Raw genomic sequence first — 19,672 nt, 5'->3', positions numbered from 1 at the left:
AGATCAACATATAGCCGTGGCATATTTACAATTTTATCCATCCATAAATCATACCAACCCCATCTCCAGACCTTTTTGTCGAGCCAGGTCATGCACACTCAAATTTGGATCCTTCTTCTGCCATAGCTCTTCCAACAGACTAAGAAGGGTTTCACATTGATGAGATCCTAACAAACCCTTCCTAATAGTTTGTTGCCATTCCGGCTTGTGACATAGGATACCGACTTCCGACCCAGCAACAAACATGGGAAACACAACTGCATTCATGATGTGAACATCTTCGGTTGGGCGCTCAATTGATGCGAGACGGAGAGCATCAAGGCTGGCCAGGATCCGCGCAACAAGAACGGATGTCTCGGCTGGACACTTGACAGGCTGCAGCCATGGCGAGATATTATCGGGAATAGGAGTAGAAGACGAGTTAGCTTGTTTTCTGAGGGTCAGGATACCAGCCAGTTGATGCGCCTCCCACAGATAACACTGTAAAAAGCTCCCTGACTCGCCAGGCCAGTCCCAAAGAGTTTGTTCTGTGGTTTCTGTGCCTATCCCGGCAAGAATATCAAGTAATGTACGAGGAAGACCGCTGACCGTCTCAATACCATATCTGGGTGTCGCGGGCTGGCAATACCGACGCCAGATGCCAATCTCTGGTGCCTGACGACCGACAGAAAAGCAGGCCATGTCCAACACCCCCATCACCTCGAGGAGATGGATACGAAATTGGGTTAGGGTAGAATTATGGTGCAGATCATCGAGGCCATGGCTCTGCAAGATTTTGTGCATACCTTCCAAATGCATAGTCCAGGGTAGGCCGTGCATCAACTGAGATCAAATCAGTTCAGAAGCTTAATCCAGAGGATAAGAGAAAAGGGAGTCGAGGTTACACACGCCAATGCTACACAGCAGCAACCCAGAAGTCAACGTCCCATCGGAAAGAGTCGTGCTGCACGCCAGTTCTGATCGAAAGGTCCTTAATGCGGTATCGAAGTACTCGCAAAACTGAGAGGTGACTGTGCTCGATAGTGCGAGTTGGAATGCAATGCAGATAGAATACAAGGCGCTAGATTCCTGACGAAGTTGAGGGAGACGCGGATGAAGCATGGTATCTCTTGCTGTTGTCGAGTGAAGCACGTTGAAGCCATTGTTCATGACTACTCGATATCAATATACAATGTTGCAACCCGCCTGCCTCAAATATTTTCATGTTAGTAACTCACATTCATTGAAAAGAGCCTCATCCTCAACTACCCTCCGCGAAACCGTCAGCTGCAACTCCCGACTCGCATCCGCTACAGACCAATTAATATCAAATAACCGCATCATCTCACAAACCACACTAACCGGAGTCCCCCTCCAGTTCCATCCTCCTTTTTCTCTCCTTGCTAAGATCCCTTTGTCTCCCCCTCTGTCTAGACGGCACAGATGTCTTGACTGGCTTATCAGCACCAATAAAGTGACCGCGCGACGCAATCCCCGTACCCCATCTTAGCCGAACTTCGTAGCCCTCGCACGCGGCCCCGCGCTCGACACAATTTTGGCAAGAAGGGCGTGCGTTGTCACAGCGGCGCCGCCGTCGTTTACAAGTCCAGCAGCCCTGGTGTGAGCGGGTCGACATGCCGGATTTGGGGGTTTTGTACTTGAAGATGTTGGGCGGAAATGTGAACCCGCCGTTTACTGCGATGTGGGGGCGTAGATCATGTGGGTTCCCGATAGCGCGTCCGACTGCCTATTTGGGATAGCTCGTGTATGAAAGTCAGCAACGTTCTTGAGAATCTCTTGATTTGTTTCATAAGTCAAATGGAGATATTAACTTGTGACACAAATATCTCGTGAGATATTGGAGTGTCGTATTAATTGGCCAAGAAGCCGATTATATTTACTTTGGCGTGGGATTCCATATTATAGGGGCTTAATCTATAGTCCGCGTAATTCATCGATTTTCTATAGAACTATTTTGAGTTCCAAGGGCTCTAGATTCACGATGGCCCTAATACTATGTTTGATTCTTATCTTCCATAAAGTGCAATATGTATGAATACGCCTCGAGGCTGGGCTGTGTGGCATAGATAATTGCTGAAACGATCCCCTTCTTCAGCCGATCATGTGGTTTATGCGCCTTTTAAAGGGGCAATGACCTTCCAGAGAAAACATGCTTCTCATTGCTCTAAACACTTTGTTTTTTTTTTCGGGGTTTGTGGTACTGATTTATAGGATTTACTCTAGTTATCTGATGTCTGATGAGTTCCTTGTAGATATTCCTATGTTTTAAGAACTCGGAATTTGTAAGAAGCATTAAGAATTCATTACTCATTTAACACAGCCTACCTTGTTCTTTATCTAGACACCTGCAAGGCTTAGGTCTGTACAGAAGATATCGGTGCCAACTTCAATTTCGAATTTCTTCTATGTTGTACTAACTGAACGGCGTGCGAATTTCAAGGAATGTATATGTCATCCCGAATACGATGCCTTCATTATGACCAGTATTCTTCATTCACGGCATCAACACCAAGTTTTCGCTGGTGGGATTTATCAGTCAGGGCTGTCCAGGGAGAAAGGAAGCATGATGGTATGGTCTCCTCGGTTCAGGTTACGACCTAAATTAGCTTCATCTACATATATAGCGAGTTTGTTTCTCTGGTTAACAGCGGTTGGACTTTGGCAGTATGTGCATGTGGCATCACTGAGGATCTACGATATTTATATTGCCGGATCATGTAGAGCATGTGGTGGTGCTATCTTCTCAATTCATCAAATTACTGTATTTTATAGAACATCTGTCTACACAGGAGATATTTAGCCAAGCCCAGACGACCAAAATGATGCATTTGGGACATTCCCTTGTCTAGGTAACAATGTCGCCCTAAAACAACATATAACCCATGCCGATATATCTATTGCAGTGCGTACTTTTTTTTTACCCCAAAAATCAAAAACCATATCTGCAGTGAACCACAAACTAAACACCAGTAAAGCCTAGATCAGAAAAAAAAAAATAATACATAATACAAAGCGGCTAAGACCATCATGGCGGCACCGCTCGAGCCAGCACACGGATATTATCCACAAAGCCCTTAACGAGGTCCTCGTACTGGTTCTTAGGATCGCCGGACATAGCAAGTTGGCCCTGACGACGAATTTCTTCAGCCGAGACTTCAACTTCAAGCTCGTGTTCGAACTCATTCTTGCCCGGTTGTTGCTGTGATATGTGATCAGAAGACTGTCTTCGAGGGTGACACAGAACATTGGATAAACTTACATCGGATTTGGCTACTTGGGTCAAGTCCACCTGGTAGGCCAAGTGGCGGTAGCTCATGCGATCTTTGATGCGATCGCCTCGTGCGCCTTTCATGACAGCGACATCTACCACCGGGAGATTGCTGACGTCGCCAGTGTATTCCATTTCCAGATTGACACTGACGCGCCAGTCCACGGTCGTCCGGGGACTGCAGACGTCTACGTCGGCAACTCGACATTTGACGATTTTCGCGAGGGTTTCACCGGTTCGTTCATCGGTTGTCACCCGGACTTTGGGTTTGTGTCTCGGGTTCAGGTTTTGACGAATCACGGGGGGCAAATCAGATGCTTGGATCTCATAGAAGGTGTCGCGTTCTTTTTTGTGCACATATGCAAGTGGGATGCGGGTCGAGTTGGCTTGGGGCATTGACGCTTTCACGGCCTCATTCAGGAAATTATTCATGGCTCGGTGTTGTTCCTATAGATTGTGGTAAGTAAATTTCATCGAGGTCGAGGCATCCTCGCTAGCACATCAGGGAATCAACTTACCACAGTCATTTTACTCTCAAACGAGGTCCGAATTCGCGCGTTCTCCCGATTGAGGACGCTCTCAGTTAGGATTGGGAGGTGGACTCGGTCTCTGCTGTCCATGTCGATTATATGGCCCAATTTCGCCTCAATTTCAATGATTGTTCCCTGGCCGGCAGCAGCGGAGCCTGCTGGTCCGGCATTAACGTCATTTCTCATGACCACATGTTGAAACAAGAAATCACAAAGCGTTTTTGTAACCTCCTCGTGTGGAATGAAGCCAGTAATGGACGGCTCCCAAGGGCCCAGCGATCCTACCGTCTGCGAAGTACTCGGCGGACGAAGTGAGGGAGTAGGCAGAGCTGGGGGAGCTTGCACGCGAGGCATACTTGTGCTTGGTGAGGCAACAGCAGGTGCTCGTGTGACCCGCGTGACGGGTGTGACAGCCATTATCGAGGAAGACCGTCTGCGAGCAGCCAGGGAAGGATCCTGCTGGCTCCCTCGCGCGTGCTTTGGAACCGGGGGACGGGGATTGGGAATAATCGGGCGTCTGTTCGTGTTGCGGGGCGTCAGCCGAGCATAGATCGGAGGCTCGGCGCACCTCCTTCTTTTTTGCCTGGGCTGTTGTGCATCGACACGTGGTTCGTGGTCGATTTCCATGTCCACGGCGTGGGCCCCTCCACGAGCGCTGGTGGGTGAACTGTTCATTTGACCGCCTGTTGCTAATGGGGAGGTTAGGAAATCTGATCCCGCGACGGTGGGCTTGTGTGCGGTGGGACTCTCAACCATCATTCGATCTTCGGAAGAACGGATTTGACCAGCGGTCGCTGACTCGGAGGCCGTGACGATGCTGTTGTGCCGGGAGATGGATTTGGGACTGGCGCTCTCGGTTGGCTCTTGCTTTAAGCCGCCCGGAGGGAGGTGAGCCTGATCGGAAGGGTGAAAACTATGCAGAGAGAACTGTCGCTGAGTGACAGGTGACTGTGTTGGAACCTGATCTCGCATTAAGGCCTCCTGTTTGGGCCTCGGGCTGGATAGGGGATTGCCGGGGGAATCGTGTCCGGAAGACGGCGGGCGGGCGGTTGATGGGGACAGACGGGTGGTAAAGGCAGGAGGAGGACCTAGGGGAGTGCCGGGAACAGATCGATGTGCAGTGGGGGAGAAGTGCTGCGATGGAAGAGGTTGCGATGCAACAGGAGGGCTGTGGAAAGATTCAACTGGAGCTCGGGGTGTTGTCATCACCGACTGAAGTGATTGAGAACGCTGTTGAGAACGCTGCTGGGCAAAATAAGACGGCTGTTCTGGGTGCTGCGGTCCAGCACTCAGCGGCTGTGGTGTGTATGGCGAAACCAGAGGACCGCCGGGGTGTTGTGGATGCGACCCGTATGCCGACGCGCCAAATGGATCACGCGTGCCGGGACCATACGGTGTCGAGATGTGTGGAGGTGTCTGACTGCGCTGAGACCCCACCGCTGTATTGATCACTGGGCCCGAGTTGGATTGTTGGTAAGGCGATTGAACGGATGCGTAAGGTGAGCTTCGCTCTGGGGAAGCGTGCTGCTGGTGTTGCAGCGGAGGAGGCTGGGGCGGACGTGTAGGATACTCTGAATAAGATGCTGCTTTCTTCAGGCGCTTTTGGGGGGTTTGATCGGATATGGGAGAACTGGCCGAGTTGCTTGGAGGTGGAGGATTGGAGGCGCCGCCGTCGGTGTTCATGATCGTGCGCAAATCCATCGTGGCTGCACCCACTTCGGGACCACTTCGACCACGCGAGCACTTTTATCAAGAAATGCACGCGACAGGCGATCGCGACATTCAGATCTTATCGCAAGACGTCGGGGAGCAGAAAGAAGGCGGCGGGACAATGAGCGTGGATGGACAAAGAGGAAGGGAGAAGTTCTCGAACTGCGGAATTGCGCGAATCAGGGAGCTGAGAGGATCGTCGCCGCTTTAGGGAACCGGCGACATCAAGGTTCAATCGCCTATATTGTGTGTCAATCTGTATCAATCCCAGAGATGTCTAAGTTCTACGTTGGGAGCCTTGGAGCTCAAAAATGTCCTGCGAAGTTTCCATGGAAAACGGAGCTCTTGGAAGTATGATGCATTCGGAGAGCTTAGTAGAATGTAGCTATGGAAAATGTCTATTATCTTTTAGAAATCGCCCAATCCATACAAGTAGCTAACTGTCTTTGACATTATATACGTGTTTTCAACCTCTTCAGTCCTCTGCGATGGTAAAAAGGCCACGGTTGTGATCTTGAGATGTCTTGGCATTGACACCTGAGGCAGTCAAGTATGAGCTAAGCCGTTTTGGGAACTATACACTGTCCTTCCATCAACCTACAACCTACAACTTAGGGTATATATGTAGGAAAGACAGATCTCGATGTAATGGAAGTATAATTGTCGTATCAAGCAGAAATAAACATTCTCAACCCTTGAATTTAGTAATCCCACAGCTTTGTTCATTTTAGATCGGAGGTTGGTCTCATTTACATAAGAACGCCAACCTTTTCATATAGACATGGAGATAATGTAAGGCTTTTTTACATTAGGAACCGTCATATACTGGCCAGTTGCTCTTATACCGTTTAATGTCAATGATATTTGCCTAGAGATAATGGGGTTATAGGCAACGGGGGTATAGGCATTAAACCTATAGGTAATGGGCCTATAGGCATGTAAGAATATACTGGTTTCAGGTTAAACTTAGGAGTCCCTTTAGAGATCCATAAATTACCTAATACTAAGATACGTACCGGTAAGGTCTCGGTCGAGCCGTAAAAAGACCGGACAATTCATGTTAGCAGGGGTCAAACAGCGCTACGCTGTCTGCCCCTGCAATGCTCTCTTTCTTTCTTTCTTTTCCTTTCCAAACCCTCTCTCTGTCTCTCACTGTTCACGTCCCATTCACCATGGCAGGTTCCATCCAAAAAAAAATATGATCTTGATAAAGGGTGAGCCTTCCGTTCATCGTCCGCTCCCCTTCTTTTTTACGTTCGATGTTAGCTGACAAAAAGTCCCCAGCGTCGTCTATGTTCAATTTACGCCGTACCGCAGTAGCATTCCCGCCTATTATGCCTCTCATGGGTCTGGCATGGCAACAACAAGTTCGGTATGACGTATAGAAGATTTAGATTAAGATATTGTTATTATCAGGAGATATATGTATTGACTGGCCCAACTCTCCCTCCAGGATGCAGACCACGAAGCCCGTAACGGGACCACTAAGAGTGATCAAGCCAGAATCCGCCCAGGAAGGACTCGCTCGCCAACGCCTTCGGCGACCTATAGCGCCCCATCTATCCATCTATAAATGGCAGGTTCACTCGGTCAGCTCCGCCATGGAGCGAAACACGGGACTTCTCCTCGCCGGCGGCCTGTATCTCTTCGGCACCTCCTACCTGGTGGCCCCCTGGCTCGGCTGGGATCTGTCATCGGCCGCCCTCGTCGCGGCCTTTGGCTCTTTACCTGTGGCCGCCAAGGTCGGACTCAAGTTCTTTGTGGCCTGGCCCTTCACCTTCCATCTCTTTAATGGTATCCGGTCTTGTGTCTCCGCCGCTGGATACACTCTGGATAGTAGGACTCAAATTATCAAAATCGCATGGGCTGTTGTTGGCTCATCGGCTTTGCCCGCCATCGGCTTGGTGGCTTATGTTTAAAGCACGTGCCATCCATGGGAAAGTCCACTCCCTAGATTCGTGCTTTCATGCCGAGAGAAGTCATTTTCTCCATGTATTCGAACGATTATTGCGGAGCGAAGCGAAGCAATATATTTCATAAGGGCCTCGCGTGTCACGTGACCTGGATTTTATCCATAGGAGCTAAACGGTAAAAACTGATCGCTGAGAACCGGACCTAGCCGGCAGAATAAATATATAGACACGTGACTACCTAAGTCACGTGCTATATACTGAATTAGACTAAATGTCACGTGGCTACTATAGTAATGACGGCCTTAGACATCTACTATGTATATCGTATATATTTGGCTAGGTAGATCCTAAACTAGATCCTAAAACTAGGTGCTAAACTAGGTGCTAAACTAGGTGCTAACCTAAGGCCATCGAGATCTCTAGTACTCCTTGAACACGACCTCTAATTGGTGGTAAGTGGGGCGGCAGTACCACACCTTGCAAACAGGAGTAAGAAATGCGGATTAACGAAGACGGCAATCGATCGGCGTCTCTCTGCTTTGTCTTTACATCTTTACTTTAATTTCCTTGACTCTTCGACTCTTCTTGAATATCCCTGACTCTCATTTAATTTCCAATTTCATTTCCCTGATATTTCGCCATTTCCAGTGGCGGTGAACCAGGCCCCTTCCCGCTGACGTATTGACCCGAATTCGCCGACCTCACCCCTAAGGCCGCATCATCGGCTTTACACCTCGCAGGACGAGCGAATTGTCCAGTTGCCTTCTCTCGACTGTCTCAATATACTGTCCTAGATGCTTCCCTTTACCTATTAACGCGTGTAAATCAAGCCCACCGGACATGCCGACTTGCGATGGACCGACCTGCTGAACATAACAAAATGACATCCCACCTTGAAGATCGGACCACTACCTCGGCCTCCGACATCCCTTTGAAAGATCTCGAATCTGCCTCTTTGGAATCGGACTCCACGATCACACCCCGCTGGAATGGTTTCTCTCAATTTCACCCCTCAAACATCCTCGCGCACCCCGAGGGACTGACACCGAAGATGTCGCAAGAGGACTGGCAGGCATATTCTGAAGACACATGGCACAGGTTGACACTTGCGCTCACGCCAAGTTTCCTACAACACTTGGTGGGCAGTTCGCCACCCCAGCCTGCGAAGCTCCACGCCATCGCGGCTCTAGATGGGCTGCGTGGCTGGGCCTGTCTGCTGGTCTTCAACTTCCACTTCTTTTTCACATACACATGGAAGGTCGCAATAGGATGGGGATTTGGCGGGGAAAACTTCGGAATTCACCAGTTGCCCATCTTCCATATGCTGATCTCCGGTCACATTATGGTGGCCATTTTCTTCGTCTTATCCGGCTACGTGCTGTCATATAAACCGCTGAAAACGATTCGGAGCAGGTCCTTCGATCAAACTTTCACTGTTCTCGCATCAGGCACTTTCCGTCGAGCAATTCGTCTATATATCCCCGCAATTACTGGGATTCTTTGCGTCTTCGTGGCTGTTCGTCTCGGGCTGTACAATTACTCCCACAGCGTCATCAAGGAGGGACACACAATCCTCGGCACTAATGAGCAACATCCGCGTGTGTATAAGTCCTTCTCAAAACAAACCGATGACTTGTGGGACACCTTGGCGAACTTGATGAACCCATTTGACTATGCGCTCTACTACAACTATTATAATCCACACCTTTGGACAATTCCTCTCGAATTCCGCTCCTCACTTATCCTATTCGTCGTCATCATGGGGACCTCACGCTTGGTGGCACCTGTGCGCATGACGGTAGTTTCTGGCTTGGTTTGGTTCTGCATGCGTTATGGTCGCTGGGAAATCGTCCTATTCCTCTTTGGCATGCTGATGGCCGAAGTGGATCTCATCAATGGAATCTGGGAGCCGTCCGCACGACCGGCGGTAGGAGACGATAAAACAACCATTCGCCTCAGTCTCGGCAGCAAAACTACAATCAGAGTGTCCCGCCGCGGGCTATGGATCTCACTCTTCGTAGTCGGTCTTTACTTCGGTTCATGTCCCAATATCGGTTTCAAATGGACGCCTTTCTACAGCTGGCTGTGGGACATCACCCCCGCGACCTACCCAGAGCCGCACCGCTTCACCCAGACTATCGGAGCCGTCCTCATTGTCTTCTCTATCAATCACTCCCCTGATATCCAGAAACTCTTCACCAATTCCTTCTCCCAATACCTAGGCAAGATCTCCTTTGCATTCTACGTCGTCCATGGCCCCGTCCTCCATTGTCTGGGCTACTCCATCATGCCTAATATCTGGAGGCTCACCGGTAAAGAGACAAACTTCCAATATTGCCTTGGATTCCTCATTGGCTGGCTGATCTGCCTCCCTGTCGCCATCTGGCTAGGCGATGTGTTCTGGCGTGCCGTGGATATCCCTAGCGTCAAATTTGCGCGCTCGCTCGAAGATCGTCTCATTTTCAAGGGTCCAACACTCGGTCGCCCAACCCTGGCTACCCGTGCAGCGTGAAATTCTTCGTTGCCTTGACATGAACCTGTTTATACTAGACCGCGATTGTCTAGTGGTTGGTTTTCCTGTCTTACTACACCTGTACTCCATATGATACCTGCTCGCTGGGCGAGGCATTTTGGTTATTTTTACTGCATTGTACTGTCGGTGTCTATTATCCGTACTTTCTGTTACTTAGATTCGTGATTGAAGCAAGACTGTCACGCCATACACTCCTTCAACAGAAAATGAAAGTAAATGCATATCTCATTCAAGCAGTCAAATCCTGACAGCGTGGTTGACCCCTGTCATCAACACTAGTTGTTCCCAAAGAGGCTACGAGCTCGAGGTAATGTGATTCCAGTGATTTACGTAGAACACACACCCAAGACCATGCTCAGCCAATAGCAAAATGGTACATATCCAATGTATAGTTCATTCATTCGTTCACTCGTACCAAACAAATCAGAAGTATGGCCAATCAATAGACACAAGAGTCGCCCATGAAGATCACCGGGGGTTCTCACTCAACCTATGCAAAGAACGTACCGGGTCCGACACAGAGAAGCCGACCGGTACTAGCGAAGCACACAAACAGCAAAGCAAAGTAAAATAGGAGATGCCGTGCGCACGCGAAGCAATAGATCGCGGCAAACAGAAACAAATATCAAAGAGATTGGGCCATCTAATGCAAGGGCCATGGTTGTCGGAAAGCTTCAGGGAAGAGAAGAGACGTCGTAAGGAAATCAAGACTTCTTTTTTTTTTTTTTCGTTGGCTCATAATGCAACTCCCGTTAGGCCTCGTCCGCCGCACACTCCCAACCATTCCCGTGGTTGGCCGGTGTGGTTGGGGCCGCCTTGTGGTGACCAGCTGATGTTGGACACTTCGTATTCGCTCTGCCAGACGCCGGCTGGGCCGCGCTCCGAGGTTGTGGAGGGCGGTGCTCCTGGGGTGGAAGAGGGAGGGGAGGCGACTGGTGCAGCATTGTGCTGGTTGATGAGGTCCCAGAGGAGAACCATGCTATCGTCGCCGCCGGATGCGAGGATTCCGCGACGGCTTGGAGACCACTCTACGCAGTTCAAGGCAGCCGAGTGGCCCTTCAGTTCCAATAGGGCTTGGCCTGGTTGTCGGACGTCAAGAACGCGGACAACACTGGAATCCTGTGAGAATGTTGCCAGGAGATGGGCATCATGAGGGGATGCTAGGATATTGTGTTAGCCTGCGATTATACTCTGTGTTGGGATCGTGTCGTCCATACCTGCGATTCTCAACAAAGGCGGAGGGTAGAGGCCGGTCTGCGATTGACCAGGGGGGCTAGAGCTCCCAGGGGTCATCACTGCTGAAAATATTGTCAGTATCCAGAGCCCATAATTATATTCTGGCAGGCACTTACGCTTCTCGTTCTTATCCGTCGGCTCGTAAATGATTGTGCTATGCTCAAGGCTTCGCAAATCAAACATCCGCACACTGCCATCAGCGCCACAGCTTACAAATACATCGACACTGTTAGCACAGAAGCGAACATCATACACCTCTTTGTCGTGGGCAATCAGTTGTGTCTTCGCTGTCAATGTGGGGATATCCCAAATGGTGCAAGTTGTATCAATGCTCGAAGTGATGATCAGACTTGGAGAAATTGTATTCCAGTCAAGAGAAGTGATGGGAGCAGTGTGCTCAGGGGATTTTGAGTTAGACAGCAAAGCCAGCGGGGAAAGCTTGGAGGTGGCAGGATCTCGCTGGTTCATTGGACGAGTGATCGAGTTTGAGCTTTGAAGAGGCTGAGAATTCGGTAGTGACCATAACCGCAGGTGATCTCCTGACGTGGCCAGCAAATCAGTCGATTGCTTCTGAGATGAGGGAGGTTCCCAGAGAATGCGGGTAACTGGGTAAGAATGTGTCGCCTCAGCCGTTTTCACATAGTCCAGTTTGATTTCTCCCGCAGCCGCATCTGGCGTGTCGGGATCTGGTTGTGTCCAGTGTGCATCGAGGATTTGAATCTATCCACTGGTTAACATAAACATAGTAATCCATAGGATCAATGCACATACATAGTTGTGGCTGTCTTCTAAATAGCTTCCCATGGCTAACTTTCCACCAAAGCCCGAGTTGCCTGTGATAGGCCATTTGCACCAATCCACTGCATATATAGGCCATGGTGCCACGTAATTGCTGTTGGTCGGCACCTGGTTATCTCCGTTGTTGTAAGGCATGGATGATATTCCGGGGTTCATAAGTGCCTCGCTCAACATGTGTTCACCGGAGGGCCTGATGTCAGACAGACCTAGGGGAGAGTACTTGGAGCCTTGCGGGGTGTGAGGCTGAAATCCTCCAGGAGAGGAAGGATATTTGGAGCCATCGGGCGCACCATGTTGTTTGTACATGGATTGGTCGAACCCGGCCGGGCTAGATCGCGAATGTCCATGTGAATTAATCATGCTGGCTCGGTGATTGGTTTGCGACGACTGCGGCATGGTGGGGACGACCGATGGAGCGGTATTTATTGATACTGCGACAGGGCGGTTCTGATTCCCTGGCTGCAAGGCTCCGGGGAGGGCAGTGCTGCTGTTATTTCCGTCGCCGCCGTACTGAGAGCTCTGTTGTACGTTAATGGAGGGAAGCCGGGCACCGGCGTCCGGTGTAGCGGGATAGTCGTGCGAGGAGGATTGGCGGGACAGGTTTGGATTGATTAACCCAGTTGCTGGAATGTGAAGCTCCTCCGGCTGGCGACTGAACACAGCTGACCGCCGGTGGGAGTCGTAGGAGGCGGGATTCGACATGATGTGGTCTATGATGGAGAGCAAAAGCGCCGTCTATGCAGGGGATGGTGCGATGGATCGTAGGTGGAGGATGAGCTCCACTGTTTCTCGATCGAGATCAGTGAAGGAGGTTAGGAGATGCACCAAATTGGGGATATAGCGGGGCTTCGAAGAAGCTCCAACTAGAGGACGGTGTCAGCCAGATATCATTCCAGCTTATCAGGTCACTTGGCTCGCAATGGCATCCTCATCTCAATCGGAGAGTTGTAGAGTGGAGGACAGAGGGCGGTGTCATCCCACGGGAGCAGCTGACTCAGCCGGATACCCCAGCCTGCGATGGAGATAGATCCGATCAGTTCTTCAGGGTGGGTGGTTCTTTTTGCTTCTCTGTGGTTTCTTGGTTTCTTGGTTTCTTGAATTCCTAAATTCCTTGTTGGTTTGATATCTCTCTACTTGACTGTGAACCCCTGTGCCCGTTACTGTAGTTATATATTCTTCACACCATGGCTTCCGATCATTCCAATTCACCCACGGCTTTACTACTACTTCCTCCACCCCCAGCCTTTTCTTTTGTCAAGGTCAAAGATGCCTTCCAGCCATCCTTGGTGGATGTCTACACTAAGCTCTCAAATGCCTTGATTGGATCCAATCGTACAGCTGTGCTGGATATTGCTTTGGCCATTCCAGATCTTCTTTCCCCGGCCTGCCAACCTCGTGCCAGAGTGTTTGCACAACTCCAACATTATCTGAGCAGCGTCTATACCCTGGTTGGTGTTGTCTGTGCAACACAAAACATTGAATTGGATTCTCCGGGTGGCATTGATACCCGGGTGGTATTTATCGATGCAAGTGAGAGCACCTCGGCCCTCCAGGTTTCTGATGGTCCTCGCTTTGGGCCCATTCTAGATATCCAATCACTAGCAAATTCAGGGCGCTGTTGGGATTATGTTTTCTATTTGTCCAACACAACTGGTCAAAATTTGGCCATGTCCTTCACCAACAGTGTTGGCAGTCAGGCTCGGGACGGCACGGCGGCAAGCATGCAAGCCATCACAAGCCAGCCTGACTGGGAGATATCTGACCGCCTGTTACTTCCTGACGACCAACATCCATCTACTCCATACTATTCCGTGGTCGTTGGTGGCACATTTGATCACCTTCATGTTGGTCACAAGCTCTTGCTCACAGCAGTTGCATTGGTCCTGGAACCGCTGGACCGGGACCAGGAGGGCCGCCTGACCATCGGAGTGACCGGAGATGCACTGTTGGTCAATAAAAAATATGCCGAATTGCTCGAGAGTTGGGAAGAGCGTTGGCAGAGTACTGCAGATTTTCTGACGGCCATTATGGATTTCTCGCCTGAAAAGAAATCACCGCAGATCGAGCGTGCTTTTGCGCCAGGGCCCAATGGGAAGACTGTCCTCGTCAGGATCCAACCCAACTTGGCTTTTGAATTTGTGGAGATCTCCGATCCGTTTGGGCCTACGATTACCGAGGAGAACCTTGGAGCAATTGTTGTTTCAAAGGAGACACACTCAGGAGGGGCAGCCGTCAACGAAGAGCGGGTGAAGAAGGGATGGAGAGGCCTTGCTGTATTCGAAGTGGATGTACTCCAATCTGGAGAAGCAGCCACGACCACTGATCTTGATGGCTTCGAGTCCAAAATCAGCAGCACAGATATCAGACGGCGCCGAGTCCATCTCGCGAAGGTCTGATAGGTACACACGGCACGTAACGATATGGGAGATCCAACAGCTAGTAGATAATCTCTCAAACACATGTACATACATTAGTTCATCTTGATTTCAGCCATTAACCCCCAATCAATAGTTGCCTACCTCTTGGGCAGACACATAATCCACACGCATGGTCCGTCACTCTGCATGATGTGACGACTTCCTGGCGGGGTCTGCATTGGCCCCTCCAACACTACTCGCTCTCATTCAATGGCCTTTGCTGCAGGTTCACGCGCTGGATGGCCGCAGAGTCAATCAATCATGTGATTCTTGTGTGGCATCGGCACCAATGAAATTGAGCGGATCGGGTCAGAGAGCCCGGCTTGTCAGTGCAGAGGGCGCTAAATCAGACACTTGACGATCGTCCCCGGTCGGGAAATCAATCGTTAGGGCGAGAGCTCTTGTTATGCATGGTGAGACAAGTCAACTGTCCTACTAGTGTGTCTGCAGGAGAACGATGAGTCGAGTATTCGATATGGTTTTTTATTTTTATTTTTATTTTTATTATTTTTTTATTTCTCATTCTCTTCCCCCTCTTCCCAATTCCCTCCGTGACTTGTCTCTCCGGTCTTTGGGGACAGGTTAAGAACGTCGATTTTCCCTCAATTCCTCTTTCCATGTTGCTGCTACTTCACCAAGCAGCCGATGCTTCGGCTGCGAGCGCCGATCATGGCCCAGCCACGTCACATTTATGATCTTGCTGACGAGCTACTGAGTGAGATCTTGTCCTTTCTTCTCGAGCCCACACCTCGAGCCCTAAACGGCAAATTCAATGGAAATGGACATACTTCCGGGCCTGACAACCACGAACATGAAGTGTCCGATCTTGATCGCTTTCGACTCGTCTGCAAGCGCTTCATGCGAATCGGCACACCTTATAAGTTCAGTCGATTCACTCTACGCTTTTCTGATCATGGCTTCCGGCGATTAGATGAGCTGGTAGACATGCAGTTGGCCTACTATGTGAAAACCATCACATACATGGTGCGACCTTTTTATCAAGGAAGCGGTACCAGCTCTTCAATCTCACATACACAAGCGAGCAAATTAAACTAATACCGAAACACAGGATGGGTCCGGACACTACGAACTTTGGGGTCAGAGAATCCGGAAATATCCCAACTACACAGCCGCCGACTACGTGAACAAACCAATCTAACTGAAACCAACAACGACCAAACCCGCCTTCGACGTGCGATCTCATCGTTCTCAGCTCTACAGGAAATAAAACTCCTAAGACTACAAGACGAAGCAGACGAGTACCTCATCGACTTTATACGCGACCACTCACTAGGAACCAACACCAGCACCGCAACAAGCATCCGCTTCGACTGGGAAACCGCCTGTTCGCGCGCCGTAACAAACCTCAGCATCGCCCTCCTCGACTCAAAATGCAGCTCCATCCGCTTCACAGGGCCCCAAATCAGTCCCGAAGCAACCCTCCAGCTCCTCCGCGCCCCATCAACAACCCTCGCCGCCATGGGCGGACGCCTTACAAGCCTGGACATAAACTTCCACTCAACAACCGACATCACCACAACAATGGCCGATCTCTCAGAAGTCTTCCACCGCTTCTTCGTCGCAGCCAAGCACCTCGTCGCCATCCACATCGGCTTCCTCGGCAAAACACCCCTAGACCTCGATCTCGAGCTTCTCTTCCACCACATCCGCTGGAAAACCCTCCGCAAACTCAGCATCCAAGGCTGGCGTCTGAGCGCAGACGAGATCATCGCACTAGCACGTCGTCATAGTCCCCATCTACGTGATTTCCGCTTACTCGGCGTCTACCTCCGACCTGGTGGGTTGTGGCGCGATGTACTGGTTGTCCTGCGTGAGGAAATGGAGCAGCTGGAGCGGCTGGTTCTGAAGGATATTGATTACGGTGAACACTTTGATTCGGTTTCTGTCTCGAACGGCGTCGAGGTGTTCGATGATTACCCTGTCGGTCCTGTGCCATCTTCTTTTACTGTTGCGACGGGTATGTCCTCGCCTGTTCAGTCGCCGGCTACTACCCCGCTCGCGTCTGATGGACTCCCTGCTTTGGTAAGGGGAAGGCGACTGCCGTTAAGGCGGACTTCGCTTGAGAGGCTGCGTACTTTGTCTAGTGAGGACTTGGGGGATGATGGTGTACATGTCCTGCGTGAACAGATGCCTCTTTGGGAGGCGTGGGTTATTTCTGCCCCGCAGCAAGTTAAAAGGAATGGTCAGCCACATTGGAGCATTTAAAAGAGAGAGAGAGAGAGAGAGAGAGAGAGAGAGGGGTAGAGAGATGCCTAAAACGTGCTGATTACTATTTGGACTTTTTTTGGAGTTGGGGGCTGTTTGAATTACTTTTTCGATGACTTGCATGCGTTAGAGCCGTTTGGTTATTATATATTTGGGTGCAATTATATTGTTCTCAAAACACGGGATTCGCTGTAACGGCACTGCATTAATATTGGCCGAAAAAATAAGGATATGTACGTAAGGATGCAATCTCTAGGGGTATTATTAAACAAGATATGTTAAAGAGGACCAACCCTTTTCAAAGTCCTCTATTCATAGCACTTGGGCCAATCACCGCCAGAGCGTGCAAAAGTGAGCCCCTTGACGAAATCGCGACGGCGACAACGACCAAGCTTATCAACGGGGCAACCATGTAGCGGAACAACACGATCGTTAACGAGGACTCGCACGAGCGGCTCCGGATCGCGGCGACATTGCATCATCTCGACATAAGCACGAGCACCGAAAGGCACCGTCCAGGAGGATGAAAACCCGTCCGTTTCGCTAGTAGACTGGGCCTTGGTGAGGGAGAGGGGATCGGTGCCGTTGTACAGCCCCAAAGCAAAGAAGAACGGCATCATTCCATTGTCGTGCGTGAATTCTGCGTACATGGTGTAGTTGAGGGGGAATGTCGCAGCGCCGGGGGCATCGAGCGTACGGTTTGTGCTTGTGTTGTCGACCACTGGGGTGTGAGTGAGACGGGCGATGAGTTCGTTCACGAAACCGACACCCTGGGTTGGGCCGAGCGGGTTGCCTGCGCCATAACCGTAGTACTTGCTGAGTGACTGGAGGTAGTCGTATTGGTTCCATTCGGTCTGGGTGAAGAGGTCGCAGAATGGAGATAGCTTGGATCCATCGCTAGTCAGGGACACTGTGTCGAAAGGACAAATGTCCATCAGACTGACTACATCGATGTTTTCGAGTTTGATGCCAGGAAGGTTAGCCTCGAGACGGGCTCGGATGGGCGGCACAAAGATTTCCATGTATTTTTCTTCGACCTCGTCGCCCAGTTCACTTTCTTCGAACTTGTCGCAGATCTCACTGTGGTTCAGAGTGTTGTTGGTGCCAGACTCTTCCGAGATGAGGACATTGACCTTAGGGCTTGGTTGGCGGTGATTGGCATGCTTGTCATTTGACTTTGCTTTCTGGAAGCCCTTGATGAAGTTCACTCCTGAGGCCACAACCCGTTCCGAGTCAGATATGCGAATGAAGGGCACGGCCTTCTTAGCCAACGCCGCATAGCGCTGGTAGAACTTGGTTCCCGAGTCCACCATCTGATTCACTCCAAAGGGAACCAAGTCATCACCGCCCATGGTGTAGTTGTACGAGCGGATGAATTTGGTGTTGCCCTTGTATGAAGTCGCGTTCGCTTGGATGCTTTTAACGAGCGCGGCATACGCCTTGCTCTTTTTCGCGGACGGGAATCGAGCACCGTGACGGGAGATCACCTGAGCGAAGGTGATCTGACAACCGTGAGGAACCTCATCTGAGATGGCCGATTCGTCGGAAAGAGAGAAATAGGGCGAATATTGGCCCCACTTGTGTGAGAGCTCGGAGTTGCATTGATAACCGCCGTCAACAGTATTGCAGGCATGTTCGTGATGAGATGCTCTCCTCGACTTGTCCAGGGGAGAAGTCACAGATAGATCGGGCTGGGTTGTGACATGCGAGGGGGAGCGGTTACACTGAGATCCCTTCGCGAAGTACACAAACAGGGCGAAAGCGCCCAGCAGGGACACTAGGGTAATTTTACGCCATTTGTGGGACGATTGCTGTTGTTGCTGCTTCCGGCCTTGATCTTGACTCTCGCCAAGTAGGCCCTCTTCCTCCCCATGCTTTTCTTTGGAGAATGCTGCCATTGTACCTAGTGAATGAATGAGTAGATGGGTGTCACGACAAGTACGTAGAACCTGCAAGGATATCGAATACGAAGAGGGGGAAAATCAGTCCATTTTTAAATGTCGACCTGACTTTAAAGCAAACGGGTTAACTTTTGCGGACTTGGTGCTCGTGAGTGTTTTGGTCTCTCTGATTGGCCCGTTGCTCTTGTATGAAGCTGAAACACGTGGCCCCGGAGATGGCCCTACCCGTGAGATACTTCACAGTACTAAACTGTTGTCATGTTTTAGTATACAAGTGAAAGTCACTAGAGGTACCTAGTAATATATACTAATAATCTAGCCCGACGGGGTTCCAAGGTCATTCCAAGGGGTTTGATTATTTGACATGTGGTGATCTTCCCGAATTTTGCCCTACAAGGTCAATGTTATGTACATGGTCCTCAATTCATATCAATCTACGGAATTATTTCCCCTCCGGGGACAGTTTCGACCAATTGACCCTCTATGTCTTACATCGCTTCCAGGGAAAGTCCAAGATAAGTGCAAGACTAGCTTGTTTCTTAGCTCAATTCGTATGCATAACGATTTTGTGGCTTGTATCTCGTATGGAGAGCCTCTCTCGTGTGGGGCCTTTCCACCTGAGTACTAGTACTGTTACTAGTACTACTACATAGTATATATTTTCCGTCCCTATCAGATGAGATTATCTTTCCCCTGGACTGATTTAGCCTGAAATTCACACTGAGGTAAAAAGAAAATAAAAATAAAAATGGTCGTCGTTGCTGGCGACCTCGGTTGACTACTTTGCACATGTATATATTTGTGTCCTACCCTTGATAATATAAGAAAAGCATTTCCCACCAACTACAAGAATCCAATGCCCCATGTGCAATGAATTGACTTTCGACTCCGGAGTAGATTATGATAATATAATTTAAAGATCCTAGAAGAAATACAAGGAAGAATAAGCGAGTATTCCGTCGACATGTCATATACACGCCTACTCCTCGGAGTCCGTACTGTGGAGTCCATGCAGGTACAACCAAGGTATATAGGTGTTAGACCAGGCGAGAAGTCATTGGCTTCAAAGTGCGCTTTCCTGCAGTGGGAGGATTAAGGCATGATCGTCCGTTTCAAAGATCAGCAGACGCGTAGATCATA

The 19,672-nt window shown here is 49.9% G+C and overlaps 8 protein-coding genes across 8 annotated transcripts; 4 read left to right on the top strand and 4 right to left on the bottom strand.

The window, feature by feature from the left end:
* Window positions 1-48: 48 nt before the first annotated feature.
* On the bottom strand, window positions 49-1,615 carry N7516_011278 (Zn(II)2Cys6 transcription factor; the record flags this gene model as incomplete). Its single annotated transcript, XM_057223996.1, has 4 exons — window positions 49-822; window positions 889-1,151; window positions 1,218-1,289; window positions 1,342-1,615. The coding sequence occupies 4 exons, from the start codon at window positions 1,613-1,615 to the stop codon at window positions 49-51; spliced, it is 1,383 nt and encodes a 460-aa protein (XP_057069136.1).
* A 1,410-nt stretch (window positions 1,616-3,025) lies between these two features.
* triA (uncharacterized protein) lies at window positions 3,026-5,499 on the bottom strand (the record flags this gene model as incomplete). Its single annotated transcript, XM_057223995.1, has 3 exons — window positions 3,026-3,199; window positions 3,260-3,715; window positions 3,787-5,499. The coding sequence occupies 3 exons, from the start codon at window positions 5,497-5,499 to the stop codon at window positions 3,026-3,028; spliced, it is 2,343 nt and encodes a 780-aa protein (XP_057069135.1).
* A 1,181-nt stretch (window positions 5,500-6,680) lies between these two features.
* Window positions 6,681-7,427, top strand: N7516_011276 (succinate:quinone oxidoreductase subunit C; the record flags this gene model as incomplete). Its single annotated transcript, XM_057223994.1, has 3 exons — window positions 6,681-6,687; window positions 6,793-6,880; window positions 6,962-7,427. 3 exons carry the CDS (start codon window positions 6,681-6,683, stop codon window positions 7,425-7,427), a joined length of 561 nt encoding a protein of 186 aa, XP_057069134.1.
* Window positions 7,428-8,301: 874 nt separating this feature from the next.
* On the top strand, window positions 8,302-9,933 carry N7516_011275 (acyltransferase family protein; the record flags this gene model as incomplete). Its single annotated transcript, XM_057223993.1, has 1 exon — window positions 8,302-9,933. The coding sequence occupies one exon, from the start codon at window positions 8,302-8,304 to the stop codon at window positions 9,931-9,933; it is 1,632 nt and encodes a 543-aa protein (XP_057069133.1).
* Window positions 9,934-10,689: 756 nt separating this feature from the next.
* Window positions 10,690-12,690, bottom strand: N7516_011274 (uncharacterized protein; the record flags this gene model as incomplete). The annotated part of the gene is made up of 4 exons (XM_057223992.1): window positions 10,690-11,114; window positions 11,172-11,252; window positions 11,307-11,910; window positions 11,962-12,690. The coding sequence occupies 4 exons, from the start codon at window positions 12,688-12,690 to the stop codon at window positions 10,690-10,692; spliced, it is 1,839 nt and encodes a 612-aa protein (XP_057069132.1).
* A 482-nt stretch (window positions 12,691-13,172) lies between these two features.
* On the top strand, window positions 13,173-14,384 carry N7516_011273 (putative pantetheine-phosphate adenylyltransferase; the record flags this gene model as incomplete). Its single annotated transcript, XM_057223991.1, has 1 exon — window positions 13,173-14,384. One exon carries the CDS (start codon window positions 13,173-13,175, stop codon window positions 14,382-14,384), a length of 1,212 nt encoding a protein of 403 aa, XP_057069131.1.
* Window positions 14,385-15,074: 690 nt separating this feature from the next.
* Window positions 15,075-16,631, top strand: N7516_011272 (F-box domain protein; the record flags this gene model as incomplete). Its single annotated transcript, XM_057223990.1, has 2 exons — window positions 15,075-15,414; window positions 15,475-16,631. 2 exons carry the CDS (start codon window positions 15,075-15,077, stop codon window positions 16,629-16,631), a joined length of 1,497 nt encoding a protein of 498 aa, XP_057069130.1.
* Window positions 16,632-16,939: 308 nt separating this feature from the next.
* Window positions 16,940-18,529, bottom strand: N7516_011271 (histidine phosphatase family protein; the record flags this gene model as incomplete). The annotated part of the gene is made up of 1 exon (XM_057223989.1): window positions 16,940-18,529. The coding sequence occupies one exon, from the start codon at window positions 18,527-18,529 to the stop codon at window positions 16,940-16,942; it is 1,590 nt and encodes a 529-aa protein (XP_057069129.1).
* Between the last annotated feature and the right edge of the window lie 1,143 nt (window positions 18,530-19,672).

The sequence above is a fragment of the Penicillium verrucosum genome (assembly GCF_028828655.1).
Source record: "Penicillium verrucosum strain IBT 35672 chromosome Unknown utg000005l_segment0_segment0, whole genome shotgun sequence".
In the NCBI taxonomy this organism is placed as follows: Eukaryota; Fungi; Ascomycota; class Eurotiomycetes; order Eurotiales; family Aspergillaceae; genus Penicillium; species Penicillium verrucosum.
This window is presented reverse-complemented; position numbering and strand designations above follow the sequence as displayed.